Here is a 25,338-nt window from a genome sequence, read left to right as displayed (position 1 = left end):
GCCGTTCTACAATTGAAGTCTCTCGCAACCTTGAACTGCTTTCATTAGCTACTCGGCCCTGAAAGCTGGTGGTATGAATTCAACCCAGTAGCCCTAAACACTGGTTATTAGCATATTGCTTCTTCCACTTACTCTTGCCAATAAACTATCACTTACATCGGGATCCTTCACAAAAGCCAATTGTTTAAAGAGATGCTTGTACCCATCTGGCACTTTTCCATGCTTTCCGGCAACAGCATCTGCCGGTATACCCATCTGTTCTTCCTTCGCCTCATACAACGGTTTGATGACCTCGAACCCATGGCTCTTAACCCTTTCCACTGCTTCAGCGACATCAGGAACTGTAAACCCAAGGTGACCAAGCCCAATTCCAGGACCAGGGTAGTCATTGCCAGAAGAATAAGGCGTAGACGAGTCTGCGGGAATATGATATAATTCCAGTAAGCCCTTTGACGTTCGAAGATTAGCCATACCTATAAGTATTTTAGTGCTTCATCATAGGTAAACGAATCATGGATGTATGTACCAACGTCTCGTGGTCCGAGATAGTAGATCGTGAACGGCCCGGCGTTGAAAATGAAGATGACATGCATGCCCAAACAGTCACAGTAGAACTTCATGCTCTTCTCTGGATCCTTGATACGTATCATCATATGGTTGAGTTGGTATTCTGCGGTTGACGGGGAAATTGGCCTTGGTGGAGGTGTTATGTGTTTGTCCGCCTCGTATGGCCCTGGTGGATAATTCTCGTTGGAAGACGCCATAACTGTCTTGTGATGAACGTACTTTTGCAAGACCACAGCAACTTTTCCTTGGTCAATTCGCTCGATGCTTACCTCTACTTATATGCTATCGTGTTACACCGCTTCTTGTGGGGCGTGCGGGGTAAAGGATATACCCATAATATGCCCGAATGGTAGTAAACTCTCGATAACAGAGGCTGACTAAGTCGGAATAGAAAGCGGTGCATACAACATGACATACTCATAAAACCACTTGAATCTCTTCTAAGAAAATTTGAAGGTTCACGTATCATAACGTACGCTAGGGATAAAGAGTGTGTATTTCACTTGATGACAGCGCCGGTGAAAAGGAGGATTGTGCAAAGGACACAAACAGATTACCTCTTGGTACTTCCTTCTAGCAGTCAGTCTCCAGACTAAAGAGCGTTGCAGGCCAAGGCCACTTCACTCCGTCGATGGAGTTCATCAAGGCCGAGCCTCACAGCACGCGGGACGACAAACAACGCCGCTGTGGACGGATTACGACCGCTCAGTAGATAGATCGAGATGTGGCGTGTGTGAGCGAGGAAAGTGCAGGTATCCATGTCACGGGACCACGCGTCACTGCTCTTTCCCTGACAGCGAAGGCAGCCTAGATCCTCACGAGACGCGTTTTCTCCTCAACTCATTCACTGCGTTCACTCACCTTTACTTTGATCGCTCAGTGACTTGCAACCAACGATTACGTCGGACAACAGCTATCCACGGTAGTGTGTCGTCACTGCTTTCGCCAATCACTTACTTCAGCTCCACTGCACCAGAGTCCATACGTACCGAAAGTTCAAGATGGGTGCTTGGGGATACTGTGAGTGTTGAGCTTGTGACAGCAAACTAATCTCATCTACTAACGTAACGCCAGGCCTGTTCCAGTCAGACCACGACTTCGACATGGTCAGCGATCTAAGCCACGAAGCAGGACTCACCAAACTCGAAAAAGACGCCCGGGTCAGTACCAAAGCCACAGGAAAGAGTGATGAAGATATAGAGCGCGATATCTTCTACAGCATCTACGGCAACCTTTGTTCAGATCCTGAGTTGGTCCGCAGGCACCTTGACTCCAGTATCCTCGTTGACATGATCGCCAAAAAGGAGACGAAGATGCTGACCCCTCGCACCACTGGATTAAAGGAAAAGTTGTTCGGAGACTGGTCGACAGATCCTTGCTACGAGTACATCCTGCTCGGTGCTTGCGCTATGACGCTCGGATGCCAACTTCCTGCCACTTACCTGGCGATGCTCAAGAAGGTCTACACTGAAGGTGGAGTCATGCCCGACGGACAGCGGCAAATGAAGAAAGCTCTCTTTGGTCCAGGTGGCTACAAGAACGGAGAGCCGTATGACTTCAAGTCCAAGACCATCCTGGAGGAGGCAAACTCTAAACCCGCAAAGGAGCCCGAGGACAACGGACGAGGTTTCATGCTTATGAATGTGCCTGGTCCTGGCGGTTTCTTCAACACCGGTAAGTGGTCTCCTTAGACAAGCTGCATGTGAGGCATATGCTCACTTCGTGGACGAAATTCTAGGCATGACCACCACATCAACCTCGCTAGTCATCAAGGAACTTCGCTCGCAGTTGAATAAGCCAAATGAGTGTGGTGGCTGTGGTGTAGCATCTAGACCGAAAGGCGAGGCCCTGCTCGCATGTGGCAAGTGCAAGAACCGCAAGTACTGCTCAACTTCGTGCCAGAAGAAGCACTGGAAGATCCACAAGAAAGTCTGTGAGTCCGCCAAGGTTTCTCTGTAAGCCAGTGGTTTGCGCATGTACGTGGAGCCCGACGACGTGTGAAAGATGGAAGCAGGTCGGAGCTCCAGCTGTGATACCACACTGTGAGGGTGGATGGAGTAGGACATAGGGATCTGAACGTGAGTTATTGGGATTCCAGCCCATTATGTCATTAGTGTATGTCGTATAATACAATCTGCACGCAAGAGTTCTCGACTTACCAGCTGTGCCCATGTCTACAGACTTACCACTACAATGATCAAGGTCTACAGAGATGGACGAACGGAACCAGAAGCGGGCTTTGGAACAGGCTGATATTTTAATGAATTTTCAGATTCTCTCCCATCGCCGTGGAATTCGATCTCTAACCGGATGGCTATTCTGAATATCTCACAACACCGCACCGTCGTGATAATAACTAGTAAAATATCTTTTCTGCATGTCAGACAGTCAATCTCTGCTTCCTCAATCCAACATCTCATGTTCTGCTTGTTCCATCCTACCAGGCAAACATGCACTTGTTGTTCAACAACCTCGCACCCAACATGTCATACTCATAGCGGCTAATCCATCCGTCGTTACCATGTCCACTCAATCTTCCAAATACACTACCGCCCTTCCAAGCCACAACCTGTGGATCAAAGTCTCTAGGTGGCGGCCCAACGAGAATCTCTTTTCCATATCCTGGTCGGAGTTCTCTGAGTCGCATCTCCAGGAACTCCCTGAGGCCGGGTGTCTTGGAGGCGCCACCTACGAGCATGATACCACCGAAGAAGTCGCGGAGCTTACGGTCGTCGCCACGGGCACCTTGTGCAAGAGACTCGAGGATGGCTTGGTCGAGAGAGTGGATGGGGAGGATGGCATCGCGGGCCTCGACCAGTTTGGTCTTCTCGTGGATCGGATCGCGGAAGAGGAGGGGTGCGCCGTCAGTGTCGCCCATTGGAGTGTCGCGATCCGGGTTTGGGGTGTTACTTCCTTCCGGGCCAGGTGAGCCCGCTACGGATGATCGAGGTGTACCCTCGTTGTCGTTGAGGCGACCGAGGAGGTTGAAAGGGTTTGGTTGCGGGCGTTGGGGCGTAGAGACCGGTGCAGTGCTGTTGACAGGATCTTGTGCGCCATTTATGGTGGCTACGACAGGTTTACCCGCCGCGGCTTCAATAATGGCAATCTGTGCTTGTGAAATGGGATCGTTTGGTGAGCCATCATACAGATCGACCGAGCGCGGCACAACCTTCCTTCTGTTCTCGAGTTTCCGTGCATTCTCGAAGATCGAAGGCTTGAAGAAGCCCTGTGTCTGTCAGCAAAGCCTATAGTTTAGGAACATGTGTGACTTACCATGACAGATAGCATAGTCTCATCGTACGTCTTGAACGTGTACTTCCGAGTATCCTGACCCGAAGCTCGAAGATGAAAGTCCCACGTTTGTACCGTGACTGAGCCTTCATCCATGGAGCAGAACTTCTGTTTCAGCTCTTCCGCGAGGAGGAAGTCGTATCTTCGCTTCAAGTTCATGTCCGAATATGGGAAATGACCATACAGCATCATCTTGATGAAAGTCTCCGTCACGTCAGCCCCACCCATCTTCAAGTTAACGCGTGACTCTTCGGCACACAGCCCTTCGTCGACGCAGCAAATAGACGTCTTCTGAGCACCAATATCAACAACACAGGCAACACCGTAGCCAGCACCAAAGGTAGCCGAAAGCGACTCCTGTTGCAGGCAAACCTTTCCAAGGCCAAGATCCCTCATGAGAATGTCGAGTATCATAGTAACGTACTGTCGCTCGTAGAGATCGGGTATGATAAAGACGCACTTGTAGTTAACAAGATCCTTTAACCTGGTGATGCCAAGTTGATTCCGGAACGCCTCTTCTAATATCTTCGAGATGTCGTGGTAGATCTGGTTGCGGTCTCGATAATCTTTCTCGTTGAACGTGCCATTCCGGATCGGCCAGAACAGCTTGTATCGTGGGTTGGATCTTTCCGGTATCCGCAGGGCGTCATGCCCGGTGAAGAAGTCGGGGGCCTTCTTTGGGTCTGCCGGTAGTTCTGTCCACTCGATGCGATTGATGTCGTTGTGTTCTGAGATGATGTCGGGAGGGGATTTTCGGTTGAAGTTCGTTACGAGATCTTTCGAGTTGGGTAGCACTCGTCGCTTGTTTGATCGCATTCGCGTTCTCAGTTCGGATGACATGGCCATGTATTGGTCGGCAAACTGGTCGCAAGTTAGCATTGACTGGGAATGCTGTGTTAGAGTACGCACATCCTCTCCAAACCACTTCTCAGGCAGGGCGTCCGCGGGCAATTCGCCTTCGACCTTCATCCGCTTAGGACTAGGCTCCCCCTCATCTTCTTCGTCTTCGCTCTCTTTCCATTTTCGTGCGATGACCATAGGCACGGTCTTCGGTAGCGCATCAGACCCAAGACCTATCCTCAAGTTCTGGCTGCCAGGGTGTATCACGATGAGCTTGGAGATATCCGTTCTAGAGGCGAATGAGACCTCGGCGTCTTCCATGGTTTCATCTGCAACCTGTGGCGTGGCTCCTTCTGTTGCCGGCACCCCCAATGCTCGTGCGCGATCCTTGTCCCTGGCTTCCTGTACTATGCGCGCCCTTTCCTCATCCTTTGGGTATCGTACAGCGAGGAATTGTTCGTCGCGCTTCAGGAACTCGGTGTAGTAGTTCTTCTGGTTGATCATGCCGACCTGGGGCCACGTCGTGAGGTCCATATTGTTGTCTGTCCGCTCCAGACCTGCAAGCTTGTTAGTTGCCATACAGTGTTGTGGCGTGCAGATGCCCTACCCTCCTCTCTCAACTGGGCTCTGCCCGACTTTTTTCCAACCATGTTGCCGAGTTATCTGCCAACTGCCAGTCGTGTCCTCCAATGCAAGCTTGCGACAATCGCGATCCAAGAAGCGAGTCAATGACTTGATGTTTGCCACGTGAGAGAAAGATCGAGTTGTAGCGTTCTTCGCAGTGTTGCAGCAATGCGCGCGGCGGGTGAGTGTTGGAGACTTTCTTATTCCAGAATGTTGTCGTTATCGGGAAAGGCGGTCTATTATTTCCAGAAGCGGTCGATCTCGTCGTGTCGGCGGGATGGCTTTGTTGCGCGCGTTGGTGTTTGACAGGGAGGTGCGACAATTGAAGCCGACCGTGGTTGTGGTGATCTTGTGAGCTGTGGTTGGAGATGCCGCTTGCCTGACTGCAGGTGGTCTTGAAGGCTAGCCTGAGGCTGTTCGTCGCGGTCGCGCGTCTGGCCAGCCATTGGGTCACGAAGCTACCCAGGTACGCGCACGACCCCCAGATCCTCGAACCATCATGTCTACCAACTCGCCATCATTCCACAGCGCTTGTGGCCATGAAATTCATCGCTGATGGGCGCGCAGGTTTTATCTCGAAGCTTCGAGCAGGAAAGATTAGACTTTGTTAAGACCTTGAAAGAGCTGAAAGAGTTGGAATCCGAGGCACCTCGTCTTCTGGATTCTACCATCAACATGCAGCTACAATCAGTCAGAGGACGTACTCCGGCGTTGGAGCAAGGTTTTCTACGGTTTGAAGTTGCATCGCACAAAAAGAGCTAAATCACGACCACAGGTGTGTGTGCTCTACGTTACCATTGATGGGCCATATTCTTCGAATAGATCCTCAAATACGCTGGACCAATCTTACGCCTTGTAGATCCAGTATCCTCAAACTACCAATCTGTAGCACATGTCATTCAAGAGCCCAAGCGATTCACATCCAATTATGTATCTGTTGGGTGGGATATCTCTGTCCGCCTCATAAGACCATCTCGGCATCATGCTAATATACATTTCGTGAATCTCGTGAAAACATCCCACATGTCTCATCGTAACATCATCGTACATGCTGTTCAGATCTCCCTTTAATGACAATACCATACAGGTATCCAACAGGAGTAGCCATCCATGCTTTCTCAGATGAGTAGGGTGGCAGCCAACACACCGAAGAACAGCGCAATGAATGATGCCTGGGTATCTCCTGCCTGACCCTTTCTACTCTCAGTCGCGATCGCAGCGGTAGTAGTGACAGTCTCGGTGGACTTGGCCTCGGCATCCCTTACTACGTTCAGAGTAGGGTGATCGATAATGTGATGACCGCCAGTGTGGTGAACCATCGTGTGGTTCCAGTAGATGGGCCTATGGATACTGAGGGAAGGTAAAATAGCCACCGAGGATGTTGAGGCGATCGAAGACGAGTTGACGATGACATAAGTAGGGAAGTGCTCGAGAGAGCCACTGGCGCTAGATGTAGGTGTCGAGAATGTAGAGGCAACGAAAGACGAGCTGTTAATTACATGGCTAGGGGATAACTCGAAAGAGCTGCTGGCGCCAGATGTAGGGACCTTGACAGAAGACACTGGTGTGGAGCCAACGCCAGGAGGAATAGCTGTGAAGGACCAGGTGATGGTAGGTGGGGAAAGAGACGACGAAGTAGTACTAGCAGTGACTCTAGTGACAAACTTGGTGACAGTGACCTGAGTTGTTGACTTGACCGTCTCAGTCGTGGTGGGCTCTTCTATCATAGGCGTCTGACTGTCCGAGGTAGCCACAACAGGAACGCTAGAGGTCAGGTCTACTGTCACGGTGATGGTACGCGTTGTGGTGGCGGTGACAGTGGATGGGCCTTCGGTCTCGGGACATAGATAGGTCAGAGTGGTCTCATGTCCGCGCAACAGCACCGGATCGGTGCAGAGCTTCGGAAGATCAGTGCAGTCGTCGCGAGGAATCATAGCCGGAGCGTGAATGTGCTCCATGATGTGACCCTGTTGACTCGCTTCGGCGGCAGCACCTGCTGAGTGTCAGTCAGCTGGGACGCAAAATCGCTCAAGTATGTGGACTGGAGTATGCTTACCAACAACTGCGACAAGGGCGAGTGCACGCATACTATGCATCTTGTTGAATAGATATGGTTGTGATCGAGCGAGCGACTGAAGGTGTAGCGGGTAGAAGTGAGATAACGAGTGTGAGCAGCAAAAGAGTATGGGAACGATGAGAGATTTTAATGAGTGTAATGAGGTGAGAAAGTTGTAGAAGGAAATACTAAAGGGAATGTTATGATAACAGATTGAGCTGTACGTGCTTTGGTCGCGGTCAACAGAGACTAGCTTTATTTCCCTCGGTGGGGACCAATGGCGTCGAGGATATTACCTGGAGGTGAATGGGAGATTCGTGTGCGTTTGCACTTACGTGAATCGTGCTCAGTGTGGTGACCACCACACTCTTGTATGCTGTACGGAGGACAACGCGCAACCGACATCATTACTGCAATCCGATAGTACGTCCAAACAGTACTCGAAGGTGACTAGCGAAGAAAGGTCAATGTAAAGAAACTGCCCGACCCAAAGACGAGGATGGGAAGCTCAATCTCAACATCAAATGTGATGAAGGAGCGAAAGTCTATTCTGATCGGACACTGAGGCCAAGATAGTAACAGCAGGGATGCTCTCGAATACTGATGCTGTATCAGCATAATCTTGTGGGAAACGTTCGTCATGCTCGCCTGAGCGGGCCAGAACCGATGACCCACCGCCAATACGTACAAAGTAGCATTGGTCTTCATCCAACAATGTTTCCAACATCGTCAAGACTGCTTCCATTCAGTCTCCATATAGCTCCATCAAATGGTTCAGCATTTTCCGTTGTAATTCTAGGAGCTGCTCTTTTGAGATTTTACCATTAACTGGAGCTGACTGCGGATCCGTGACTTCAGTCGGATCGTAGCTGGAGCCAACTACCAAATACGGCTTCACACCAAAAAAGGGAACGCCCAAGACCTTGAGTGATGAGGTTTGCGAGTCTACCATGGCTTTACACGCTCGGTATACTTTGGCGTCGTATTGATCAAGTTCTTCTCTTTCGCGTTCTGGTGTCTACGTGTTGTCAGCATCATTGAATGGGGAATCAGACAGTGAGAAATACGCGAAGTAAAGGTGTGTTTTCCAGAAGACCTGGCAAAGACCTACGAACGTCAGTCTAGTATCACGGGAACAAGGTCAGATTACCTACAACGCAGCTCGATTAGTTCGCTCATTCTCCCGCTTGAACTTGTGCTCATCAATGAGATTCTTGCGCCCGGACTCCCAAGACTTGACGTTTGACTCTTGGTCTTTCATCAACTAACTTCTACGTAAGCATTGTATGCTGATTTATACAGGGTGTATAGCCTACCTTACGGACGGCAGGAGCAAATTCGGGATTCTGAGAAGCTATCTTGCTCACACAACGCAGGCCTTGCTTCCATTCCGTGATTGTTGAAGGATCAATGAAAGGGGAGGAGACTCTGTCCTGTGGCTTGGGAGGCGGCTGTCGATGTTGTAGAGCCGAACGACCAGCCAGTCGTGGATCAGCAGGTTGCTGATATGTGTTGCTTTGTCCAGAGGAGTAAATTTGCTGAGCGTCTTGATATCCTTGGTGACTCTGGTTGGGCTCGTATGGCTGTTGCTGATCCTGGTATTGCTGAGCCTCTGGTTTTGGAAGGTTTGCGAGTGTAGCCAAGATCTTTTCGAGATCGAGGTTCTGGCTGATATTATCCGCCATGATTTTGATGGCAGTCTGACTCCTCAAGCTGATGGTATTAGGGGAAATAAGAAATGCTAGAGTGGTGGTAGTTTGATGTTAGCTGGACGCGTGAATGACGGCACATGGCGCGTGCTGTTTGCGCTTAGATCAATGAGAATGTAAGGGAAGAAGCAATCGTCGGACTGCGCTACGCATGCTGTCTCTTTCCACAATCTGAAAATGAATGCATTAGCGACCGTCTGATGCATGCATGAGATAGATGGAATTAGCATTTTAGCTTGGTACGGCTGACGATGGACGTTAGCGGGTAGATGGGCGGAAATCTCCGCATCGAACCCTAGTCCATCTCAACTTTTGGAAATCGTCGAATCATTCGATATCCCGCTCCGCAATCTTCACGACATCCTCCCTTCACAACCACAACACTTGACTCTCGAGTGCTTCTCCCACGCATCATGTCGAAGTCACCAAAGGACTCAACGCGATTCACAGCCACCGGAGTGTGGGCGCACACAAGACCTGGCGGGCGGGCAACAACGCTGCAATTCGCAGATCCCGCACCGAAAAATGAAACGCCACAGCAGAAAGTCAAGCGGTTAAGAGAGGCTGCAAACAGGGCGAAGATGGCACAGGTCACGAGGTGGGATTACATGTATCTGTACGGCAGAATGGCGGCGGATGCGGCGCATAGATTTACCGTCTACGGCTTGATATTTGCAACGGGTATGTGGGCACATGGCGGGCCAATGGCTACACTGGTCACAGAATAGCAGAGATGCTAATTGTCTACACAGGTTGCGTTGGTGTCCTCGCAGTCTTCTCAATAGGTGACATGATCGTCTACAATCGACGGAAACGAGCAATTTACTTCGCCCAAGAAGAACAAGCCCAGGCCAAGATCCTCGAACTTGCCCGTTCTGCGGTCGCATCAGGAACCGCCACACCCGCACAATCCGCACTCGTCACAGGTATCGCCGAGGAGCAAGAAGCGTTTGAGAGGAAGAAGGCGGAGCGAAAGGCCCCTTCAAAGCTGCTGTGGTGGCTGCACGGTGACTGGAAGGAGGAGCAGGCAATCGCAGAGCAGAGGAGACTCGCTGTAGAGGAGATTAAGCGCCAGGAAGCGCAAGGAAACACAAACCTGGGCATTGCTGCTGCAGTGCAAGAGGCCAGGGCACACGACACCACATCCACATTCACAGCCTCGACGTCATCAACACCAGTAGTCGGAGGCCCTCTGGACAACGCAGCAGAGAAGGCAGTACACAAGGTCGAGGAAACCGGCAAGGGATGGTTTGGATGGATGAAGGGCGGATCCAAGAAGGAGTAGATGTAAGAAAGAATAGGGGAGGAATCCGGCGGAGCGCGAAGCCAGACGCTTCGGTGTACCATATACGACCTCAGCTTGTACATTGCTGTCACATTAGATGTTTGCATGATGGAGTTCTTCAGAGTCATGAAGGAGTCCACGATTGTCTTGGGCATCTCAGCTTCATGTCTATATTGCACGTTCAATCCATATCGAAGTTGAATGCTTCTCAGCCTGACAAACCAAGCGCATCGCTCACTGGTTTCCTTGACCAGCCACTGGGATATAGCTTCGTCGTTCTCGTGCACGCTGCCTTCAGTCAGTCTACCATCTACCCGGTCTCGCTCACATGCACGTACCTCTCTCCATCCCTCGACCCAAGGCCGTAAAGCTGCCCACCCCAAGAGCCCCACTGTCGCCCCGATAAACACAAAGACCACTGCCTGGTCTTTCGCAGAATCCCGCTGGAAGCATGTTGTGAGCACGTTCTCCTCTTTCTCTCCAGCGCAGAAGCCGTAGCCGAGGCAGAACTGACGGTTGCAGTCGTTGCATGTTTTCTTGGAGGCGCGGGGTTTTAATTCAAGGGCGGCGGGTTTCTTGGTTGTGGACGGCGCATCGAGCGCTACAATGGTGCTGTTGCCAAAGCAGGTGCATTTGCAAAACGATGTGGGTGCTACACCATATCAGCGAGTTTCTGAGCATGGGAGAGGCGAGACATACTGGCTGCGAGCGATAAGGAGAGGGACGAGAGGAATGTTAGGAGAAGGAAGAGGAGGTATGGTGGTCTCCTCATCGTGGGTCGATGGCGATCAACGGCAGAAGACGTAGAGGTTCGTGTAGATGATGAAGCAACCGAATCGTCGAAGGGATGTCTATATGTCCTGCTTCTAGACCTTTATCCCAGTGCAGTCGCGATGAGTATCCAATGGATCAATAGACGAGTGGAGCTCCAAACCTCCGCCCGCATTCGCGCTAACACCAGAGAGCTGGGTCCCTTGCTCGCGCTAAGCATTTTCCTTTCCCCTCCGGCCCCGACACTCCAACACGACGCTTACAAGCGCCGGTCAAGCTTGTAGCATATCTTCTTTGATTGAGGTCCCCTGAAGCCTTTGCGCGCAGTCATCTACATCTGTCGCACGCGCGCAAAACTTGCGACCCAATGCCAGCAGCACAAGCGGCTAATTCTCCCGAAGCGCAACCCGAAAGCAAGATCGTTCGCCTGCACATTACGCCTTTTCGCCCCGATCTGCTCAAGGTCTACATCGCGCCGTCTATCCTTCCCTCTGCGCAAAACATCTCATACCATACCGTCGCCACATTTCCCGAAAAAGGCTTCGGCTACGTAGAGCTACCCGAGACCGAAGCTCAAAAGATCAAGAAGAAGCTGAACGGCACAATCTTGAGAGGCTCCAAAGTGCGCATAGAAATGGCGAAACCTGAGAAGCGCAAATCTCTGGTGGGCGACGCTGTCGAAGACGTCTCGGACGCCGAACGACCGTCCAAACGCGCAAAGAAGGACAAGAAGGAGAAGAAGGAGAAAAAAGAAAAGAAGGACAAGAAGAAGGGGAAGGAGCAGGGCGTACTGGACGGCGTTGAGCTACCAGAGGACAGGAAGGTCAAGCGTGGATGGACCGAACCAGCGCCCAAGAATAAGAAAGACCGGAAGGATAAAAAGGACAAAAGCGACAAGGAGGCCAGAAAGGAAGCGAAGAAGGAGCGCAAGCACTCCAAGTACACCAAAGAGCCTGAGGTGCTCTTCAAGGCGAAGCTGACGCCTGTTGCCGCGACAGAGGTTGCGCACAAGGACGAGAAGAAAGGGAAGAAAGAGAAGAAGGAAAAGAACAAGTCCAACCGAGACGTGGTAATCCATGAGTTTGAGAAGAACATCAAGACCCCCAGCTTCTTGAAACAACCACAGGTGGCGCTATCGACGAAGCCTGCAGTCGACTATGTCAATGGACAGGGGTGGGTAGATGAGGACGGTGTTGTCGTCGAGCCTGAGACTGGAAAGGCCAAGGCTAGGAGGGCTTTGGAGTTGGTAGATGCGCCTTCAGAAGCTCAAAGAGCCTGGATTGATGGTACAGCAAAATCTTCGTCTACATCCAAGGACCAGAAGAAGAAGAAAGCTACACCTCCCCCATCATCGTCTGAATCTGAAGACGATGAATCATCAGTGGTTTCGTCTTCTTCGGAAGATGAGGACTCTTCCGACTCTGATTCAGAGGAAGAGGAAGAGGAAGAGGAGAAGGAGGAATCAGAGCCCGAATCATCTGCATCTTCTCCAGCCCCAGTCGCTAAGAGCAAGAAAACCCCCGAAGAGGCTCAGCCTACCATGACATCAGAGAAAGAAGTCCACCCGCTTGAAGCACTGTTCAAGCGTGCAAAGCCCGCTGATGGCGCGACGTCAACCCCCACCAAGAAGCTCACTCCGATTGACACATCCTTCAGCTTCTTCGACAACAACGAGGACATCATGGAAGCCGACGGCGAGCCCACTGAGGGAGCTCCTACCACGCCCTTTACGCAAAGAGACATCGAGTGGAGAGGTCTACGAAGTGCAGCACCTACCCCAGACACTGCTGCCATTGGCCGCCGCTTCTCCTTCGACTGGCGCAAGAACAGCCAGGAAGCTGACGACGACGAGGACATGGACGACGTAGACTCACTTGCTGAACAAAGATTGTCTCACAACACGCGAGCGAATGCCAGCAAGCTAGCCGGCGTTGCGGAAGAAGACGAGGACGATGTGGCTACCGGCGCAAACGAGCAAGAGCCTGAGAGCGAGTTCAAAAGATGGTTCTGGGAGAACCGGGGAGATTTGAACAGGGCGTGGAAGAAGAGGAGACGAGACGCTTTGAAGGCTAAGCGTCATAGTGAGAACAGGAAGATGACGGGTAGCAGGAGAGTTTGATGCACGCGACGAGAGTGATCATGGTATTCTTATTGCCTTGCGCACTCTTTGATTACTATGGGCTCACGTCTTCCCTTGAGAGCCTGTCCCTCGCATACTCTGAGACTGTCAAAAGTCTCTCAATTCTATCGTACATTACTTCTGAGCATTCCAGTCTCTGTGTAGCCTCTTGCATCGTCCTATCCGGCCTCGATACTTACACATCAACTCCTTTAAACATGACACACCTACCCCCTTCCCTCTCTCCACCGGCCCAACTACCCTTCCTCCCCTCTCCAACACACGCCTCTTCAGCCCTCGTTAATACAGGAGTCGTTTCTTCCTCTGCATCCGCCGCCACATCCCTCGCTTCAGAATCATGTTTCTGGCTTGAAGCCGTAGATGAGGAGCTCGGCATTGTGGCGCAGAGGGCACCACTTATCATACCTTTTTCTGTCGCGGTGATGATGTCGGTGGGTGTGTGGTACAAGGCAGGTTTTTGAACTTCCGACAGCGGAGAAGCAGACGTGAGATTTGAAGATGCGGGAGTGGAGGTTAGGGGCAAGGGGTTGATTGGCGGGGGGGCTGGCTTATCGGATGTAGTTGCTGACGTAGTCGGACTCGGTGCAAGAGCTGGTTACGATGTTAACAAGAGGGCGTAAGAGTGAGGGTATGGAGAGAATGCGTAGGTGTACGTACTAGGAGTATCGTCAAATTGTCTGCTATTCCTTCGCTTCTCTGTGCTGCTACTCATTTTATCCCGGAGATTGGCGAGCCATGTCATTTTGCTTCAGAACTTGGATGATATTTGAGATTCAAGGTATGCGATATCGAATGTATAGTAACAAGATGTGTGCCAGTGAGGATCAATAGCAACACTTTGTCTCTCGCAAGAAGAATCACAAATAAGAGCTATTTGGAACCAACTCAGCTATCCAATCTTACGTATACCTACCTTTATCCCGTTAAATGCAAGCTGTCTGTAGCACCCTTCGACCCGTGCCTCGTCCTGATGACGTACGCGGGGTTTACCTTGCTTACATCCAATGTCACCCCATCCCATCCCGTCCTCTCAGGCATCCCAGCACGAGGCATTAAACGCATGCCTGTCAAGTACGCCACGATGTGTCGTACACACATGTCATTCAAATCCCGCAAAAGTGATATGCCGTGGAAAACGGATCGACACTGGGATATGGTCCGTTAGGCGCATATGTGAGGATCAGCGGCGTTAGCTCTGGATCTGCAGCACCCGCCTTGTGCAGAAGAAGCAAGCATCTGATAAGGGTGTTCAGATAGGATAAGGAGGAATGTAGGAGATTTGAGGACTATGAATAAGGACTTGATGGTTATCTTAATTATCAATGTAATATCTATCTCATCTGCTTGTTTGACTGACCGATAGTAGAATTGGAGTAAGGTGTATGTTGTGCATACCTACTCAATTGCTCGGAATGAATGACGACAATGGCTTGTGTAACTGATACTCGATGGTTCTTCCATCTCATCTCAAATGCATCGTGAGCATAGCGTATGCTATCAATACGCCTCGCAGTACCTACGGAACTCTCAATCTATCGACTGCTTTCTTCGGGGACTGCTGTTGCATTAGCAGGAACTTGGGTATTATCAGAAGCATTGCCAACCCCGCTGCTCTGAGATTGTGGTGCACCCCTCCTACCCCTCTGTCCATCAGCATCATTGTTGCCCCTGATCTGACGCTCAAGATCACGAATGCGTTGCTTCAGGGCTTCATTTTCCTTTTTGACTTCTTCCAACTCCGCCTTGTGTTGTGCAACTTCCTCGTAGCGTGGGGTGCTAACGACACTCGAGCTACGGTGATCTCGCTGATTAGGATCGCCGGTCGCGGGTTGCGAGGAGATGGAGTAGCGATGTGGGATGTAGCCCGGTGGCAGACCGCTACGGGAGACGCTCGAAGAACTGCGGTGGCGGCGGGAGGACGTGGGATGCATCGGACCGGTTGAGGCTTCGGCATGGGCGACGGATGAGTCTGCGGTGCTTGACATGGAGGTGTTGGAGGCTACAGAAGCAGAATGTGCGCGTAGAGCCGAGAGCTCACGCGTCAGACGGTTGACAACTGCCTCTTGTTCCTTTTCGAGCTCGAGATGCATCTCTGCTGGCGTCATGGGGCGTGGGTGTCTCATGGGAACGCCTGCAGAGTCGACGCTCGCCTGGACGTAGCCACTCGCGCTGGGACTGAGGGGCGGGAAGCTGTGTCCATGTTGTGATGTTGAATGTACGGGCGGTGGCAGGGTACCTCCGGGTGATGCAAGAGGCAGCGGTGGGGGGCTCATAGCCATCTGTGACGCCCGCCTTGAGACTGTTGCGGATGTTCGACGTGACAGCGAGCCTGACGCCGGCTGTGAGGTCGACGGGTTGCTTGTGTTAGCAGGACCCGGATGGGGCGATACAGGCACGGTATTCAGATCGGGAGCCATTGCAGTGGTGTGGGTGAGAGATGTGCTATCTTTTAACGTCTACTTATAACGTAACTGGTGGTAGTCGGTGAAGGGAGATGTTGGGCGTGGTGGGTGTTGTCCAAGGACATGGATGGAAAGTGCATCAGCGGAGCGCACGAGCGACCGAGAGGGGCAAGAACATTCACTTGGTTGCCATGATCTTGTCGGACGTGCTTGCCCCGAACGCGTGTTTGCGCTTTAACCGGAATCTGCTTGCCGACTATGTTTGGATGGTGTTGGTCGAGTAGAAGCGAAGCTTGCTCAGGTGCCGTCCCGTCCAACCCACTGCGCTAGCATGTACCACTCTGTTGCAAAGCCCTTGAGACCCTTGCTTCCCCACACGATCACTGTATCAAAGAGAAAGAACAAACTTCTTCTTTAGGAGTACTCTTTCCTACTACAAAAGAGCATACAGAGAGCTATATAGATATAGATTAAAAACCTAGAAGACTACAATACTGTTAATCTTAATAGGTTATCTTATTAGAAGATAACGTAGGCTGCAAGGTAAAGCTTGTTATGTCTATACCTGTTCGGTTTTTCCCTCGTATACGGTGCGATGAACACGATGGAGTTGTAAGGATTCACGCATCCACATTTGAATCGCTTCCAAGACGTGTGTTTGAAAGTCGGAAAAGTTTATTTGGTATTGTGCAAGCCCATTGTTCGCTCGCTCATCCTGTCCTTCCTTCGGCCCGCTCCTCGCTCACGGCGGACAGGCTCCCCCAGCCATGAATAACCCAGCCCTGGGCCCCTATAATCGCCTTGCCTTTGCCTAAGCGTATCTTCAGATGTCGCAAACACGCTTTTGGATGCACGCCGTATATTCCTCCAACTCCAAGCGCAATGCTCTATTGTGGCTAAGCCCCGAATGTGAATAGTCGCTCTCAGAAAACACTCGTGATAGCCTAGTACGTCCTGGCCAAGTTGCGGAGGTACCAGTCGACAAGCCTCCTGCCGACCTTTGCCTCTGAAACGTGAATAAGGTCCTGGTAGTTGTTAACAGATGTATCTCTCATTTCGATTATGTTTGTACTTACACCCTCCATGGCGTAGTCGAGATCGCTAGCTTGGATGATATCACCATCCAGCAGACCGCCCTCGGCCCACCTTATCTGCCTGCTCCTCTGCTTGTTGACAAGCAACCAGCACCTCAGCTTCTCTGGCTCAACCTCCAAGAATCCAGCGAGCTTCTTAAGATCCATGGTTGTGTAGAGCTTGAGGTAACTCTTGACGGTGGGCGACATCATGTTGTTCTTGACCTCGTCCATGAAGATGCGGAGGTGGTGCTCCACGGGGTCGATGTTGACCTCTGGGTTGTCGAAGTCGGGGGGTGTGGGGCTGATGAACTTGGGGCAGGCGGTGCGGAACAGCTCCTCGAAGAGAGGGAGAGATTCAGGGCCACCGCGCTGCAGCCTGTTAAACTGCTCTCCGTACTTCTCCCTCAGAGCAGTGTGAATGGTGTCATCGAGCCTGGTGGGCTGGAACGCTACGCAAATGGCGACAAGTGCGTACATCTGGTCGTTCTTCTTGGTGATCGAGTCGTACTGTGCGTTCTTCTGGAAGTTCTTTGTCCGTGAGACGTAGACGAGGATGTGGCTGAACATGCGGATGGCATCCGAGTATCGTCGCATCATCATGTACGAGAATCCGACGTAGTAGTATGTGGTGAAGTGTGCGGCCATGACACGGGCGAACATGGCCTTCTTGTTAAGCTCAATGTCGTCGAGCGTCTTCAGCGCCAGGCTGAAGTCTCCGAGCAGGCAGTGCACGCGGAGCAGACCGATGATGGAGAAGTATCCCAACATCTTGTAAAGCGGCCTGTTGCCGTACTCGCCAGCGTACAGACTCGCGTCTTCGCCCCGCTTCATGGCCGCGAGCTGCTCGCTAATCTGTGACCGCTGGATGAGCGAGTACAGGACGTTGAGGACACTGTAGCAGCCCCATGTGTTTGGGTTCTCGCGCAGGAGCGCAATCTCCTCCTCGTTCTCGTTCTTCTGGGCGACCCGTTGGCGGTAGCTGCAGAAGCTGTTGAACTGGTAGATGAACTCGTCGATCACATCCCAGGCCCAGTAGTACTATCCGCAGTGTTAGCCCTGCCATGTGCCTACTGACCCAGGTTCCTTACGTTTGGCACTTCCAGGTCGACGGGACCCTCGGAGTTCAGGATGTAGTGGAAGAGGTTGCAGTAGCTGTCGTAACTCGCAAACTTGGTCTCTAGTGTGGCCTGGAATTCGAGGGGGGTTGCCGCAGCCTGCAGTTGCGCGTGGATGTCCTGGTTGCTGTTGATCGAGGGCATGCGGTCGAGGTCCTCCATGCCGTCGTATTGGACCTGCTCCCGGTAGTCGTTCGCCATGGCCTCCTCCTCGACGTCTGAGTCGTCATCCGGGGCGCGCCTGGCAGCCTCGCCGTTCTGGTACTGCGGCGGAACACGCTCGCGCAGACTCATGATGGGTATTCGTTTGGGCGACGGCACACGGGTGCTTTAGGGGGGGTGAATGTCGTGTCGTGGTGCTGCTCCCCGCCTTGCCGCGAAATTTGGCGTTCTGTGCGCTTGCTAGCGTCAGTCTGCTATCGATAGCACCCAAGCACTCGCAAGTGCAGGCGCGACTGGGATCAACACCGAGGGAGGGGCGCCGCGCCAGAATCCACTCCACTCAACCCTCACGGTTGGCCTCTATCGTGCACTCGTCCTGATTCGATTCACCGGCATCCACCTCAGTCTTGGTGCACCGCGATGGCGTGAGCAAGTCTGGCGAGCCCATGCAATTCAACGGCGCCGGGTCCGTAGTTTCGCCCTAGTATGCGCGCATTCATGGTGAATCAATAACGGAGGCTTTAGGCGCGCTCGGTGCATGTTATGATGTCTTCGCATCGCATGTGGCTGATAAACTACAAAAGCCCGCCGTCCCCTATCCGTGGAGCTTCTGGAAGCCACCTGCATTCACAGCCGCTGTCAAAACTCTACTGTCTCTACCATCCACGCTACAGCTCTCGTCGCAGCGCCTCATCGTTATATCCGCGCTGTGACTCGCTTATTACCCGCCATCATGACCTACACCATCGTCCTCTTCGTCACCCGCAACCCCAATCTCACCTCGGAAGAATTCAGAGACCACTATGAGCACACGCACATACCTCTGGCCCATTCTCTCCTCGCGACGTGCTGGCCGATCGAGTTCAAACGTCGTTACCTCGCGCGGATTAGCCGGAAGGGTTTCGGTGGACCGGCAAATCCAGACCGACCACCTCTGATGTTAAGGGGCGAAATGATGGAACTCGACTGTGACTGCATCGCAGAAATGACCTTTGACAGCGAACGTCGTTTCCAAGAGTTCTACAAGAAGATATATGTAAAAGAGAACGCAGCTATTCTGGCAAGAGACGAGGAGAAGTTCCTGCAAAAAGGAAAAACAAGGATCATTGTCGTAGGCGAGACTTGGAGCACGGATGAACACGGCGTCACTACAAGTGAGATGGGCTACGTCTGCAAGAACGAGAGGTCGGACAGTGAAGCCAGTGGTAGTGGCGGAAGTTGAAACAAGAGACGGATCCAGACATGCGGCCGCGAAGAACCACAGACCACGCGCGCCATGTGAAGAGCTGAGGTATTTGCATTTGGGACCCGGGTCAACGGATTGGCGCTGAACAATCGCGCTACAACCCAAGATGATCGGCGTTCGAACAATTTGGGAAGGGGCTGGCGCGCTGGGCGCGATTAGGCACCCTATCGCTACCAGTGTTTATCGTGGGTAGGAGTTTACTGGGTGTCTTTCTGAAGCTTTCGTCTTATACCACTTCTTTCGATCTCTGAGGCGTTTGGATGCTAGTCTAGATCGCACAGAATGCTTTTTAATCAATGCACTTCATCCAATTCGGTTCCACGACGTTTGTTGACACCAGTAGAGAAACTTACCAGATACGGACTAGTAAAATCCCCATAATCATCCAGACTCCAAAGTATGTGCATAGGTTGCTCAAAGCTCACAGACACAAAAGCATCGAGTAGAGAACTAACACCAATGAAGAAGTTTGCGGATTCACACTGAACTGACAATTTCTAAGTCCACTGGTTCTCAAAGCTTCCCCTCCTTCGAATGCCTATACACGTAGTGCCAATCACCCCTCGCAATATCCGACCTAACCTGATAGTTACTCTCAGCATCCTCTAGAATCTGCATATCCAAATCAACAACACACATGTCCTCTCCTGCTCCTCCCAACTTTCCTAAAGCTCCAACAAACGGCACGGTGACTTGACTCAACCCCGCATATCCCTTTCCAGGCGGACCCCCCGCATTCGCAAAAACGACCGCACAAGTATTCTCAAACGCGCGTGCCGTCAACATGGAGTCGAGGAAAAGTGCCTCAGCAGCAGGATTACGCGCGAGACCCGCGGCGTTGCAGTCGTTGAGGGTCCAGAATGTCGGGATGATGATGATCTGAGCGCCTTGGGCGATGAGTTCGCGGAAGGCTTCGGGAAAGGCGAGATCCCAGCAGATCAGCAGACCGACTTTTCCGACAGGTGTGTCGAAGACTTCATGGGGAGAGTGGCCTGAGCCTGTGAGATGGTCGCGTTCGGGGCCCCAGAGGTTTTTCTTGATGTATTTTCCTGCTATCTCGCCAGAGGGTGAGATAAAATAACACACATTTAGGAGCCTGTCTTCTTCGGCAGAGTTCTCTTTATGGGACTCTACTATCGTTCCGGGGACGATGGCTGGATAAGACGACTTAGTTTGGTCGATGGAGAGATGAGGGGTTGGTGGAATTTACAGATGTTACACTCTTTGGCTAACTTGCAGTACTTCTCTAGGTAACCTTCACATTGTTCAACGACGGCTAGGAACTCTGGATCATTCGGTTTCCAATTCGTGAGATGGTACTCTGGCAAGACGGCGAGTTGAGCACCTTGCGATGCTGCCGAGCGTACAAACTCGACAGCCTTGCTGAAATTAATTTCTGGTTGCAAGGGCTAATCAATATTAGTAAATGGCTGGAGTTGTTGAGTGATGGTAGCGAGTGTAGGAAGCGATGATGAGATGTGTAATGCAGTGTGGGGTAAGCATGAGATACCTTCGGGTGAAGTTGGATAACAGCCACTTTGATCGTTGGCGCCATGCCTTATACGATGAAATATGTTAATACTGCTCCGTAAGGTTAGCACAATTGCTGCAGTGAGGTTGGCATCGTTGGAGTGCGCCTCATCAGACGTATGACATAGTTACATCTGACGCATGCACATCAATGCAAGGCTAGTGCTCGCTAAACAGGACAAGCTTTCTGCCCATGTAGTCAAGGATGCTCAACATCTTGATAAGCAGCGTTGATCACAGCACTCCTCCGGCTTGACATCGTCATACCTTGTAAGCAAGGATCATGGTTTGAAGTAATCGAGGGGTATCTATATAGGAAAGAAACATACTCCTCCCAACACCTGTCGAGAAATGTACTGTCGACCAGCTATACGACATGACCTGTTTCTCGACAACATATCCGTACTACCACTCCCATCGGCATTACCTCCGCTCTTGACAACTGGATCAGAATTCCTTCGGAATTCGATCGACGCCCTCTCATGTAAGAGATATAATCTAGTCTGTTCGAAAAATGCCGCAACGCGAAGAAACTTAGTATGAGTGGAAGGCCCGATCAAGACACTGTAGCTTCTCACCGAACCCATGGGGTACGCCGGGCTACGATAGGCAGCGAGCCTCCATAAAAGCCGCTTATGCTACGACAGCGTCAGCCCAATGGTAACCATCAACCTGTACACCATGGGTCCTGTACGACTCCTCTTCAGACTCAGATCCATCGTTAGAACCAGTGTCCAGAATAGCATACTGGTTGACCACAGGCGCAGATTTGGTAGGCATACGCGCGACGGGAACCTGGGTCTTCTTGGGTTGAGGTAACGGTCCAGCGCATTCATCTGGATAGTACTCGATGCGCGTGCCTTTGTATATGCTACGCGACATCATGCATGTCCTGGCGAACAGAGCATTGTGAATCGAGTTGGTCGAGACGTATGCATCGCCGTTTCTGAAGTATACGTCAACCACGATGAGGTTGTGGATGTGATCAAGTTGTTCACGGATCTGATCTGTGGTGACTTTGCCTGCAACCCCTCTTACCACCAGGTTCCGCGTGGCGCCGCCAGCGATTTTGTTGGACACATGCGGTGGCACGTGGAACTGTCGGTCGCTCCAACGGAACTCAAGCTGACATGATTAGTTTTCGTCATCTTATTCTGATGGCGCATGACTTACCCTCTTCATATGCAGGTAGATATCGTTGCGCTTTGCATAAGCCAGAAAATCCGCGGCCCCTTCAACGAACGAGATGGTAGCAGATCGGTCGTTGCGGAGGAAGATGTCGAGGAGTCTTCCACCACGGACAATTCCGGCCAAGTCTTTATGTGTGGTACGCTCAGAGAGGTTGGTGATCAGTACAGTTCGCTGATCATGGAGTGGTACACGGCGACCTGAAATTGGCTCCTGGTCTTCGTCGTCGTCTTGTGGGTCCCCTGTGAAGGACTCAGATACGCCATAGCTGACGATTCGATGGAGCGATTGTGAAGGTCTAGGCTGGAGACCGTGGCTGACAGCTGTGTGATCCGACTCTGGTCGGTAGTGAAATGAAGTAGGTGCAGCTACAGGAGTGGCTCTTGATTCGGCAGGTGTGTGCTCCGACACGTAGTCATAGCTTAATGGTGCGTCACTCGAAACGCCGTTCTCGCCTTGTAACAATGTCTCCAAGGTCTCGGTCGTCAGGCCTCCACGAAACAGGGCGCTCTTGAGGAGATCTATCCATGGTTAGAGACAAGTAGTGTTGAGTCAGGGCAGTGGTGTACATACGGTATTCGCGCATGGCTTGAATCTGTGAGCAAGTCCATCATTAGCATCCAGACGACAAGAGCAAGGATAAGAATGAGCGAGAAAGACTAGGAAGACAAAATGGAAACTCTGGGCGGTTTTGACATGGAGACCACGCACCATGTACTCATGTTCTGCTTTGCTGATGGTGACATTATTCGACAGATCAGTGCCGTAGCTGACAGGCTGAGTGGAGGTATGCTGTCAAACAGAGTCAGTTCTGTGAAGAACGGGTGGACAGCTACGGCCTGGGCAATACTGACGAATTCAGCCCTACAAATTCCATCAGCAAACAGTCTGGCGCATTACCATAGCTCAAGTAGCATGAGCACTCACTTTCGTAGAAGGGCGTCGAAATAGGATCTGCCTATGGTTACTGTAGCCATGGCGCAAGGGCGAAGAAGAGCAAAACGCTCCGAGCCGAAGATGCCTTCGTGGAGTGGTTCAGGATTAGGATTTTGTGAATTGGGCAGGCTGTGATAGTTATCAGTGACGGGGGGCGCCAGGTCCAAGCTCGCCTAGGCGCTCCACCTCTCCGCAGTGCTGGGAAAGCGCCATGGATAGCCTTCCGCGACGCGACCCCGGATTGCTCGTGCAGCTGCGTCAGGCGTCTTGACCATGACGGCAGCAATGTCTTTTTTTTCTTTTTTGCGGCGTTTACATCATGAACACAACGGTGTGACAAGATGCCTCCTTATCAAAACTCCACGTTGCAGGCGAGCGCTGTACCACTCATGGCTGTTTGCCGTACGACATGATAGGACGCGGCGCGGCAGCGTCGTTCCCGCGCTAGCGTCCATGGCGTATCAAATTTCTGGACAGGCGCGCCTCTCAGCAGCTCATGGAACCCAACACGCCTCAACACCAGCTGGCCAAGCAGATCACTGCCGGCGGTGGCAGCCCTGGTCTCAGCTCTCCTTTTTCGCAAATCACCGACAACCCTTTCTTCACCGCCGTATGATTCACCTTGGGGCCGATGCATGCTTTCTGGAACATGTGCTCACTGATGCCATAGGGCTTCGGTCTCGCAGCGCTTGGGGTTGCGGCACGGACTGGCCAAAAAGGTCTCCAACATGGCGCTGCCTTCGTACGCCGCCGCATGCTGGTCGATCTAGAAATAACTCGCCATGACGACGCCTATCCGTGGGTCCTCCAATGGATGACCAACTACCACAGGGCACAGCAAGCTGGTGCTAGACCACTGGTTCAAAATGGTGTCCTCTCCAGAGTGCTCAATCGCATTGATCCGCGCATGCACCACCTCCAAGTCCAGACGTACACGCCGCAAGACGGGCCCTCACACGCTGCCCACTTCTCCTTCGTGCCAGGCCCGGGCAAGCACTTTCTGCGCTACAAGAACGCTTTCATCCTCGTGGACAGGCAGCGAGAGCGCAATAGTCTGAACGTCAAAGATGGCGTACCCTTCGAGACGATCAACCTCACGACTCTCTACTCGCATCGCGACATCTTCGAAGACATCTTCGCCGAGGCGCACCAAATATACCAACAGTCACAGGAAGGCAAGACTGTCATATACAACTCCATGGGTACCATGTGGCAGCCCTTTGGAGATGCCAAGCGAAAGCGGCCCCTAGACTCCGTCGTCCTTGAGCGCGGTGTCAAGGAGCGCATCGTAGAGGACATGGAGGCTTTCATCTCATCACGCAAGTGGTACTTGGACCGTGGCATACCGTACAGGCGAGGCTATCTGCTCTACGGGCCCCCGGGTACCGGAAAGAGCTCCTTCATTCAAGCTGTTGCAGGCCATCTTGACTTCAATATTGCCATTCTGAACGTCAGCGAGCGCGGCCTGACAGACGACAGATTGAACCACCTGCTGACTAAGGTCCCGCGACGGACGGTAGTGCTGCTGGAAGATGTTGATGTCGCATTCATGAACCGCAAGACGCCTGGCGCAGACGGATTTGCTAGCCACTCCGTCACCTTCTCTGGACTGCTCAACGCTCTTGACGGTGTAGCTAGTGCTGAAGAGCGCATCATCTTCCTGACGACGAATCATGTCGAGAGACTGGACGAAGCGCTCGTTCGACCCGGCCGCGTGGATATGACGGTGAGGCTCGGTGAAGCAACTGAGTATCAGATCGAGCAGCTCTGGGACCGATTCTATGCAGAATTCGATGCAGGCGGGGAAGCGAAGCAGAGATTTATGGCTAGAGTCAGAGAGTTGGGCCTTATCGACTCGGTGAGCACTGCAGCGCTACAGGGGTTGTTTCTTTACAACAAGGACGACACTGAGGGCGCTATTGCAATGGTTGAGGGCCTCACCGCTGGTCGCAAAGCCGAGAACCACGTGGGTATCCCGGGTCACGTTGATGTGAGCCAGGTGACGTCACATTGAGCATTCGCACTTCTGTAGAAACAATGTAAAATTCCGACTGCAAACGCTGCGGCTCTGTCCGCGCGGACATGCAGCTGTCAAGAGAGTGTTGATCCGTGAGTGTACCAGGATAATGAGGCATGCAGGCGTGTGATGATATGCAGGCGGCTCGCGCGCGCGGGAGCGTGGGAGCCTTTTCGCTGGGAACTCCACATCGTCGCCCGGATCTAACCGCTTACCGTGAAGACACTGCGTCGACACTGCACTCTTTATTGGATGACTCCAGTAATAATACATCATTGACCTAATTCTGGACCGTTTTCCGCGCTTCCATCTAATCAGATCATCGGGAACATTACGGCCCAACACATGGCAGCGTGCGATTTTATCTGATCATTTGATTCCGA

At 52.0% G+C, this 25,338-nt stretch overlaps 14 protein-coding genes across 14 annotated transcripts; 5 read left to right on the top strand and 9 right to left on the bottom strand.

The window, feature by feature from the left end:
* Nucleotides 1–48: 48 nt before the first annotated feature.
* AA0111_g541 (hypothetical protein) lies at nt 49–764 on the bottom strand (the record flags this gene model as incomplete). Its single annotated transcript, XM_028651517.1, has 3 exons — nt 49–93; nt 157–473; nt 527–764. The coding sequence occupies 3 exons, from the start codon at nt 762–764 to the stop codon at nt 49–51; spliced, it is 600 nt and encodes a 199-aa protein (XP_028512131.1).
* Nucleotides 765–1,568: 804 nt separating this feature from the next.
* On the top strand, nt 1,569–2,526 carry AA0111_g540 (hypothetical protein; the record flags this gene model as incomplete). Its single annotated transcript, XM_028651506.1, has 3 exons — nt 1,569–1,587; nt 1,642–2,241; nt 2,306–2,526. The coding sequence occupies 3 exons, from the start codon at nt 1,569–1,571 to the stop codon at nt 2,524–2,526; spliced, it is 840 nt and encodes a 279-aa protein (XP_028512130.1).
* Nucleotides 2,527–3,004: 478 nt separating this feature from the next.
* On the bottom strand, nt 3,005–5,348 carry AA0111_g539 (putative actin-related protein 8; the record flags this gene model as incomplete). The annotated part of the gene is made up of 4 exons (XM_028651494.1): nt 3,005–3,793; nt 3,841–4,719; nt 4,768–5,255; nt 5,306–5,348. 4 exons carry the CDS (start codon nt 5,346–5,348, stop codon nt 3,005–3,007), a joined length of 2,199 nt encoding a protein of 732 aa, XP_028511721.1.
* A 1,092-nt stretch (nt 5,349–6,440) lies between these two features.
* AA0111_g538 (hypothetical protein) lies at nt 6,441–7,418 on the bottom strand (the record flags this gene model as incomplete). Its single annotated transcript, XM_028651483.1, has 2 exons — nt 6,441–7,315; nt 7,379–7,418. The coding sequence occupies 2 exons, from the start codon at nt 7,416–7,418 to the stop codon at nt 6,441–6,443; spliced, it is 915 nt and encodes a 304-aa protein (XP_028511722.1).
* A 705-nt stretch (nt 7,419–8,123) lies between these two features.
* Nucleotides 8,124–9,063, bottom strand: AA0111_g537 (hypothetical protein; the record flags this gene model as incomplete). The annotated part of the gene is made up of 4 exons (XM_028651472.1): nt 8,124–8,396; nt 8,446–8,485; nt 8,533–8,642; nt 8,695–9,063. The coding sequence occupies 4 exons, from the start codon at nt 9,061–9,063 to the stop codon at nt 8,124–8,126; spliced, it is 792 nt and encodes a 263-aa protein (XP_028511725.1).
* Nucleotides 9,064–9,500: 437 nt separating this feature from the next.
* On the top strand, nt 9,501–10,372 carry AA0111_g536 (hypothetical protein; the record flags this gene model as incomplete). The annotated part of the gene is made up of 2 exons (XM_028651461.1): nt 9,501–9,768; nt 9,840–10,372. The coding sequence occupies 2 exons, from the start codon at nt 9,501–9,503 to the stop codon at nt 10,370–10,372; spliced, it is 801 nt and encodes a 266-aa protein (XP_028511726.1).
* A 234-nt stretch (nt 10,373–10,606) lies between these two features.
* On the bottom strand, nt 10,607–11,144 carry AA0111_g535 (hypothetical protein; the record flags this gene model as incomplete). The annotated part of the gene is made up of 3 exons (XM_028651450.1): nt 10,607–10,660; nt 10,711–11,024; nt 11,072–11,144. The coding sequence occupies 3 exons, from the start codon at nt 11,142–11,144 to the stop codon at nt 10,607–10,609; spliced, it is 441 nt and encodes a 146-aa protein (XP_028511723.1).
* A 366-nt stretch (nt 11,145–11,510) lies between these two features.
* On the top strand, nt 11,511–13,262 carry AA0111_g534 (hypothetical protein; the record flags this gene model as incomplete). The annotated part of the gene is made up of 1 exon (XM_028651439.1): nt 11,511–13,262. The coding sequence occupies one exon, from the start codon at nt 11,511–11,513 to the stop codon at nt 13,260–13,262; it is 1,752 nt and encodes a 583-aa protein (XP_028511724.1).
* A 1,553-nt stretch (nt 13,263–14,815) lies between these two features.
* AA0111_g533 (hypothetical protein) lies at nt 14,816–15,700 on the bottom strand (the record flags this gene model as incomplete). Its single annotated transcript, XM_028651428.1, has 1 exon — nt 14,816–15,700. One exon carries the CDS (start codon nt 15,698–15,700, stop codon nt 14,816–14,818), a length of 885 nt encoding a protein of 294 aa, XP_028511729.1.
* A 929-nt stretch (nt 15,701–16,629) lies between these two features.
* On the bottom strand, nt 16,630–18,170 carry AA0111_g532 (Eukaryotic translation initiation factor 3 subunit L; the record flags this gene model as incomplete). Its single annotated transcript, XM_028651417.1, has 3 exons — nt 16,630–16,710; nt 16,762–17,799; nt 17,850–18,170. The coding sequence occupies 3 exons, from the start codon at nt 18,168–18,170 to the stop codon at nt 16,630–16,632; spliced, it is 1,440 nt and encodes a 479-aa protein (XP_028511730.1).
* A 601-nt stretch (nt 18,171–18,771) lies between these two features.
* On the top strand, nt 18,772–19,260 carry AA0111_g531 (hypothetical protein; the record flags this gene model as incomplete). The annotated part of the gene is made up of 1 exon (XM_028651408.1): nt 18,772–19,260. One exon carries the CDS (start codon nt 18,772–18,774, stop codon nt 19,258–19,260), a length of 489 nt encoding a protein of 162 aa, XP_028511727.1.
* A 537-nt stretch (nt 19,261–19,797) lies between these two features.
* On the bottom strand, nt 19,798–21,099 carry AA0111_g530 (hypothetical protein; the record flags this gene model as incomplete). The annotated part of the gene is made up of 3 exons (XM_028651397.1): nt 19,798–20,438; nt 20,495–20,693; nt 21,082–21,099. 3 exons carry the CDS (start codon nt 21,097–21,099, stop codon nt 19,798–19,800), a joined length of 858 nt encoding a protein of 285 aa, XP_028511728.1.
* Nucleotides 21,100–21,447: 348 nt separating this feature from the next.
* On the bottom strand, nt 21,448–22,588 carry AA0111_g529 (hypothetical protein; the record flags this gene model as incomplete). The annotated part of the gene is made up of 3 exons (XM_028651385.1): nt 21,448–21,939; nt 21,988–22,523; nt 22,576–22,588. The coding sequence occupies 3 exons, from the start codon at nt 22,586–22,588 to the stop codon at nt 21,448–21,450; spliced, it is 1,041 nt and encodes a 346-aa protein (XP_028512117.1).
* An 846-nt stretch (nt 22,589–23,434) lies between these two features.
* On the top strand, nt 23,435–24,952 carry AA0111_g528 (Mitochondrial chaperone; the record flags this gene model as incomplete). Its single annotated transcript, XM_028651374.1, has 2 exons — nt 23,435–23,548; nt 23,609–24,952. The coding sequence occupies 2 exons, from the start codon at nt 23,435–23,437 to the stop codon at nt 24,950–24,952; spliced, it is 1,458 nt and encodes a 485-aa protein (XP_028512064.1).
* Between the last annotated feature and the right edge of the window lie 386 nt (nt 24,953–25,338).

This window comes from Alternaria arborescens, assembly GCF_004154835.1.
Source record: "Alternaria arborescens strain FERA 675 chromosome Unknown contig_1, whole genome shotgun sequence".
Classification (NCBI taxonomy): Eukaryota; Fungi; Ascomycota; class Dothideomycetes; order Pleosporales; family Pleosporaceae; genus Alternaria; species Alternaria arborescens.
The sequence above is the reverse complement of the archived record's forward strand: the minus strand, read 5'-3'. Positions and strand labels throughout refer to the sequence as shown.